General features: G+C 32.1%; 1 protein-coding gene across 4 annotated transcripts in view; it reads right to left on the reverse strand.

Moving 5' to 3' along the window:
* Nucleotides 1–7,500, reverse strand: part of LOC119578790 (nicotinamide/nicotinic acid mononucleotide adenylyltransferase 1-like) — a 66,382-nt gene that overhangs the window by 36,213 nt on the left and 22,669 nt on the right. For 3 of the 4 annotated variants that reach the window (XM_037926415.1, XM_037926412.1, XM_037926413.1), the window contains 2 exons: nt 7,027–7,128; nt 6,576–6,730 (listed from right to left, as the gene is read on the reverse strand). In XM_037926415.1, the coding sequence (XP_037782343.1) occupies nt 6,576–6,730; nt 7,027–7,128 (257 nt within the window). Of the gene's footprint in view, nt 1–2,487; nt 2,490–6,575; nt 6,731–7,026; nt 7,129–7,500 lie in introns of all 4 variants that reach the window. The other variant, XM_037926416.1, reaches the window with a different exon arrangement.

The following is a 7,500-nucleotide window of genomic DNA, read 5'->3' on the forward strand; positions in this document are numbered from 1 at the left end:
ATGATTTAGGGTCAGACATAAGCCCAGGTAAGTTATCTGAATATGTTTGCAGATGACACAAAATTACAGAAAAAGGATAACAGATGACGTCTCTTGTCAATGCCTCCAATATGACATCAAGAACTTTTTCATGTGGAGCTGTACTTAGAAAATGGAATTTAGCACCAATAAATGATATGTAGGCTGATTCAGAGAAAGTAAAAATTGCCCACTATACCAATACAAATTAGAAGACTCAGTATCAAACCCAGAAGATACGGAAAAAGACTTGGAATAATCATAAACAGGAACCTAAGCCCAAATAATTACATAAATTAAAAGACATGAAATGCTTGGGCTGATTGCCAACATGAAGAGGGCAATTGTGTATGTGGATTAGGTATTAGTTCATGGTTAGTAGAAATGCACAGACTATCACTACAGCCATTGTAAGACCTAGTCTATGGTGCAGTGGTATAGAATCCACACTTAAAAAAAGATATAGACTAACTGGAAAGAGTTCAAAGAGCAGCCATAATATGGGCAACAACTAAGAGATATGACCTATGAAGGCAGAAAATAGAACCTACTACTTAGGAAGAAAGAAGGTAAAGGGGTGACATGATCATGATGTTACGGGAAGAGTGAATTTAGATGATATAATTTTGAACGTGAAGGACAGGAGGACAGTAAAAAGTTGGAGGTAAAAAAGGGGAGAGAAAGATCTCAAAAAGTTCAAACTGAACTCTTGAAACACTGAACAATCTTCCAAATAACAGTGTATGTGCCAAAAATGTGCATCAATTTATACAGTAATTTAAATATAGCAGACAGGACCATGTGAGATTAGCTTTTCCCCCATACTGAAACAACTAGGTAAGAACACACACACATGCACATACACACACACACACACACACACATGCACGCGCATAAGTGCACATGCCTGTATGTGTGCGTGTGTGTGTGTGTATGTGTATATACAGATATATCTATATACATATATATTTATCCATCTATATAGATAAATATATATATATATATATATATATATATATATATATATATATATATAAAAATATATATGTATATATGTATATATATCTGTATATCTATCCCTCTATTTATACATATACATATATATATATAGATAGATAGACAGATAGATAGATGATATACAGATATATATATAGATGGAAATACTATATATATATATTGTGTGTGTATATTGTGTTGTGGTAGTAGTGTGTTTGTGTGTGTGTGTGGTGTGGTGTGTGGTGTGTGTGTGTGTGTGTGTGTGTGTGTGTGTGTTTATGTACTGATGATGTATATATATATTATATATATTATATATATATATATATATATATATATATATATATATATATATATATATATATATAATTATATATATATATATATATATATATATATATATAAATATTCTTTTTCCTATAAAAAAATAAAATATGCTTTAATAATCTAAACTAAAAAACTTTGACTTTCAGTTCAATCTGTATAAGGCTTGAATTTAGATTTCTTATAATTTGCCTTAATGATAAATGTGTCTTGAATATGGCAAGTCTGCTTTTTATATGAACAGTAAGTAAGAAAAAATATAAATATATATCTCAGATATTTAATTTTCTCCATTTTTATTAGATACAATATGGGAACACATTATTGAATATATCATCACACTGACCTTTCACTTCTTTTTTATTATTCTGAACTATATCTGTTATTTTACTTTAAACATTAGCAGATTACTGTGGTCGTGTGTAGTGTGCATGACTATTTCCCTTTCAGTTACTAGTGTCGCATTTCATTCCCTGAACAAAAACAATTTTTACAAATTCTCATAATGTAGATCATTTATCCTACATATGTAAATGTCAAATAAAAAATGCTCTTGTTTTCATAGGTATTAGATAAAAGAAGAAAAAAAAATTATGATTGATAATTACAGCAATTCCTTTAGTGTCCTGTTTTTTTCGTTTTTGTTTTTTTGTTTTTTGCTTTTGTTTTTTAGATAATTCATACATTTACTCTAAGTTTGCTTTCAAAACTGCTTCGTTTTCTTAATATTTCCAAAACCGTGGGTGCTTGACCTAGGAGAAAAAATAAACAAAAGAGAGTAAACAAAGTATTGCCAAGACCTTGAACTCTTTCTGCATTGCTGTTGAATCTTCGAGCTTCTCTCGTCCATTCACCCACTGTAGCCTGTCTTGTTTTTTTTTTAAGATTTGTGTGTTTGTTTACTGCTTTTTCTCTCAATATCATACTAAAGCTGCCATTGAGAATTTGGATAGTTAATAATTTCCATTATTTACTGGTGTTAACCAACTAGTTTGCTTTATTTATCAAAAATGCTTATGAAATAATAATTACAAAATGCACAGGTGCCATACACTATTTTATCAATTCACAAATGTCGTACACATTGATTCTTTAATTTTTGTTAAATCCTCTTTCCGATAAAGTTCTGTTTCTGAATCGACAAAACACTGCTCATCCCTCATGTTGGTCATTCTCTAAACATTTCATAAATATGCATGCATTTACAAAAACATTAGCAATAATGTATTTGTTAAGGGATCTAACATTCATAATACAATGAGAATATTCAAAGTAACAATTCACATACTTTGTGATGGTCACATTATGTAACAGTTTGTATAATTAAGATTAAAATTAAGGTGACCTTGGTGCTCTGTTCTCAGTTAAAAAGTACTGAGAAAAATCACTGTTTTGTGTTCAGTTCCTATTAAATTCAGATGAATAATGCGTAACATTCTAGTAACATTTTTTTTAATGTTTAATGAACTTCCAACTTTATCTCTACTGGAATATGAACATATTTTTCAGAATTTATTTTAATCTGGAGTGGAAATTACATCTAGGCTAGTACTAAGAAGAGACCTTTAGGTATCTCAAGAATTATAGCGCAAGTCCTACAATTAAACATCCCAAAATTTTAAAAGCTATAAGTGGCCTAATCCTGGAGATGCCTCAGGCAACAAGCAATTCTTCACAAGCAACACTACATCAGTGCATGTCATCAGTGCACTCATAAACAATGGGCAATAAACCAAATTAGATATTCTTGGTTGACATTCTAAACAGCCATATTACAATGCTCCTTCACAGCAAGAAGATATTATATTTCTGTATTCCATGATCACACTCATTACAAAAAAAAAATTAATTTCATGAGTAAATAAAAGAAAAACAGAAAAGGGGCAGTAATTGTTTTACTATTGGACATGGTGACTTTCCATGTAGTGATGATGACAATTTTTTACTTTTGCAAGACTTTTAATGTTTAATCCATTGGCAGTGATGTGATATCATGTCATGGCAAACAATCACATATTGATAGGTAACACCTTATTACGTCATGAGTCTGTGTCCCTATCACTAGTGTGAGATCTCACACATGCTACCATAAGCCTGACCGTCATCCAGATACAGATGATAATTATATAATCTTCAGGTATGCTAGGAAGTCAATAGCCAATGCACAATTAACCCTTAGGCCATATTTATCACATACTGTCAACTTAGTATCTTTTCCCTTGCTATCAATTTAGTCTGTAAACCAGATTTTTTTTTTCCATTGGCCACTCTCAATATTGTAAGATGCAAAAAAAAAAAAAAAAAAAAAGCCTTTGTCAGCCAATTGGTGTCTCAGTAGCCAGAAAGTAGTTATGGATACACCATGTCCCAGGACCTTCTGTTCTCCCTGTGAGGGGAACACAGTGCTAATGTTAAGCAAAATGAGGAATATGCTCAGGGAAAGTGGCAGTAAAGAAACAGATGACACTCTAGAAGAATTTGAAATGGACTGTAATGGTAATGTGTACGAAAATCACGGTGATGAAAATACCAGATGATGATAACCCCTTAGCAGCCAGGTCTGAGTGGCAAGTGCCAGTATATCGGTACTTGTCTTTTAATTTCATTAATGTGAATGATACTTTGCACACTTCTGTAGGTCGAGATAAGTTTTCTTCTTGTTTTTTCTTAAAAGTACAGATCAGTAAACAGGAATTCAAGGTGTATTATTGGTTAAGAAAGTGAGAAGAAAATCTTAAATCTTTTTGCTTCTGCTGATAGAATGGTCTTTTCATGTAAGTGTACAAAAAAACGACATATCTCATAATAATAAGATCTCTCTTTCTTAATACAGGGACACAACTTTCATACATGGTAAATGCCAAAATAAAGGTATGTGCAAGAAGAAAAAAATAAGGTACAAATACATTACATTGCAACCACAGAGAATATACTTATTTGTATGCCTTAATTCCAGGGTGGTAAAAAGATGATGCCATGCTTCAAATGAAATTGGAAAAATATTGATTTCCTCAATTTGGAAACAAATCTATAATCAAATTTATCTTAAACTGGAAAAGCAATTTTGTGTCAGTATGGTTTAACATCTAAATATGAAAGCACACATCTTTGACATCATTATAAAGCTGACTAATATCTTTGAAATCAAACTGTTTAATCAGATCCTTAGTTCCCAATGGCTTGGCATCTCCTTGAGATTTCACAAAACTGGAATTGTAGGGTAATATATACACTAATAATCCCAAGGTTTTAATACATGCTCTCTCAATAGGTATTTATTCTTGATTTGGGGAGGTGGTTGCATTTTTGGTGTGATTTTAGCAAAATGCTGTGGTATAAATTAATTTTTGAAGTGAAACGTTTTCGTCATCTACTATATATACCTTGTTAATTTTCGAGTTTATAATCATGCAGTGATATATGGTTTGTTGTGTATCTCAATTTAAATAGAGGAATTATATCATTAATCAGTACCAAGATGCAGAAATGAAACTAGGCATGTAGATGTAGAGGATGTGTTTAAAAATGTATGATGTTTATGTAAACATAAAAGACAAAGCCATACACATACCAAATAAATAGAAAATAAACAAAAACTTTTTTTTTTATTCCAAAACAAAACAACTGAAGGTAAATAACTAAAACTTTAAGAAGCCTAAATTTTATTACCATAGAAAAAAAGTGTTTTACATAAATAAAACAGTATTCAGCTTATGTACATAAAAAAATATGTTTCCTTGATTCAAGGTAAGAAAAACTAAAGGTTAAATACTGAAAGCATTTTTGTCTATTACTAAAATGGTTTCCAGAACTGCACTAGAGGTAAGGATAGTTATCATTTACTGTGAACATCCATGAACCATAAGGCAAATCATGGAACCTTCCCTGCCTTGAGCATTACTATGAGCAAGATGTCAGCTTTTTTTTATGATAAATTATACTAGAATTGTTGTTGATACACATTCTCTGCAGAAGTCTGTTTTTGCTACACCTCTGTAGAAGTCATCAAATACATACACATGTATATAGGAGGAAGAGTTGAGTCTATATGCTTTTATACATACAAAAATTGACGTTCCCTCTTACACTCGCACTCACACACGCACACAAACTCTCACTCACACACATTCGTTCACACACTCACTCGCACTCACACACACACTCGCACTCACACACACACACTCGCACTCACACACACACTCCACTCACACTCACTTGCATTCACAGACTCACACACTAACTCACACTCACACACTCACTTGTTCACTTGCACTCACACACCTACACACTCACTCTCTTTGCCTGTGTAGTATTTTCTAGTATAAGACATGCCTAACTGTTTGAAGAGAAGGATTAATCCACAAAATTCAATGTTTAAGTACTTTACTGGGCTTGTCGTTACCTCAATGTACACAACTAGAAGGGTCTATTATTATGCTGACCAAATAAGAACTGTTAATATCCCCTGTATGTCCAATCTGGCCTAATAACAATTCTACTTTTTAAAGTTTAACATAAAATTATTCACAACTAAAAACTTAAATACTGGATTTATATAGAGTGTATCAATGTAATTCAATGTGCAAATGTATATTTGTACCTTGACTTACATATATATTTATTTATTTGTTTGCAAGTGCCCGTTTGGAAAAATGTATGTGCACAGTGATTCACAAACATTACACTATACATAGAACACACAAATCTATAAAACACACCCAAACACTCTTGTGCACACAGGGACGCATAGACACGCATGCATACATACACACATATACATACAAATACAAAGATATTCTCTTACTCACTCACACATGCTTATAGTCACACAAATGTACAACAGGCATTACTTCTCTCACTCACCCTAACCTTTTCACACAATACCATTACTGAAAGTATTCACCCTCTATACTGCAAAAGGCTTCTTAAAGCTAATTCATAGGGATAAAGAAAATATTGTCACAATGTTAAATATACAGCTTCAATTAATTTGCAAATTTTAATTGCCTAGTAAGTCCTCTAACCAAGTCTAATCCAACTATAAACATTGCAACAATATCTTTCTTTTGCTTACATGTAGCTGAACACAGTCCTGCAACAGTGGGACAGATGCCTAAGAACTGACTAGGCTGGAGTGCAGAGAATGATAAAAAAGCAACATTGAAAGTAAAATAAGCAACATGGAAAGTGCATTTAAATAATTAAAATAATGTGATCCTATGTGCGCCAACACTCACTTGTTGTGTGTGTTGTACAAGGCATTCTTGTAGATATAGTCTATGACACTGTCTTGCACTAGATACTTGACACTTTCACCACGTCTCAGGGCTCGGCGAACCTTTGTAGAGCTCACTTCATTGGTGATCCATTCAGTTACAATGTGGATATTTTTCTGTACGGAAAGAGGGAAAACAGCACTTATACTAACTCTTATTTCTAGAACCATCTAACATTAAATACAAAATAAATACAAAAAATGTTGTAAAATCTATTATCTTTTTGAAAAGAACTCTTTTTAATAAGTTTCTCTAGATTCTCAGCATTATGCTTAATTTTTTTTTTCCCCAAAGAGACTATTTTGGACCTTTAAAATAGCTTCAAAATATCACAGTCATTAAGACTGAACAAATGCAATGAAGTGTATGTGCAACCAACTTAGGCTGATACTACATTGAAACTGGTACCTACCTGATGCCTAGTAAGCACATCAGACTCGTATATAAACTTGTAGGGATTGCTGCCTTCTCGAGTTATCACAACAATCCCATATTTTCCAACCAGAGCTTCTATCTGAAATATGAAAAGCTGCATTTAGTTTTTTCTTTTTTATCTTTCAGTTTTTGAGAGAAAAAAGTAATCCTTCCCAACAGATAGTATCTAAAGTAAGTAAGTTATACAATTTGATTTCCTATATTGTAGCATAAAAAAGATGAAATATTGTATAATGCCTTTGGACAATAGGAATCTTATATCTTAATTATTCCATATAAAAATAGTGATTTATCATAACATTTCTTCTCTTTAAGCCATTCAAGTTATACCCCAGGGTAACTTAGTATATCTTTCATCCTTTTATCTAAACACAGAAGCTAATATGTATGTATGGCCATTGGGCCAGAGTTGATTTTTTATAATGATCTTTGCTTCCACATCTACACTGGT

Source organism: Penaeus monodon, chromosome 11 (genome assembly GCF_015228065.2).
Source record: "Penaeus monodon isolate SGIC_2016 chromosome 11, NSTDA_Pmon_1, whole genome shotgun sequence".
Taxonomy (NCBI): Eukaryota; Metazoa; Arthropoda; class Malacostraca; order Decapoda; family Penaeidae; genus Penaeus; species Penaeus monodon.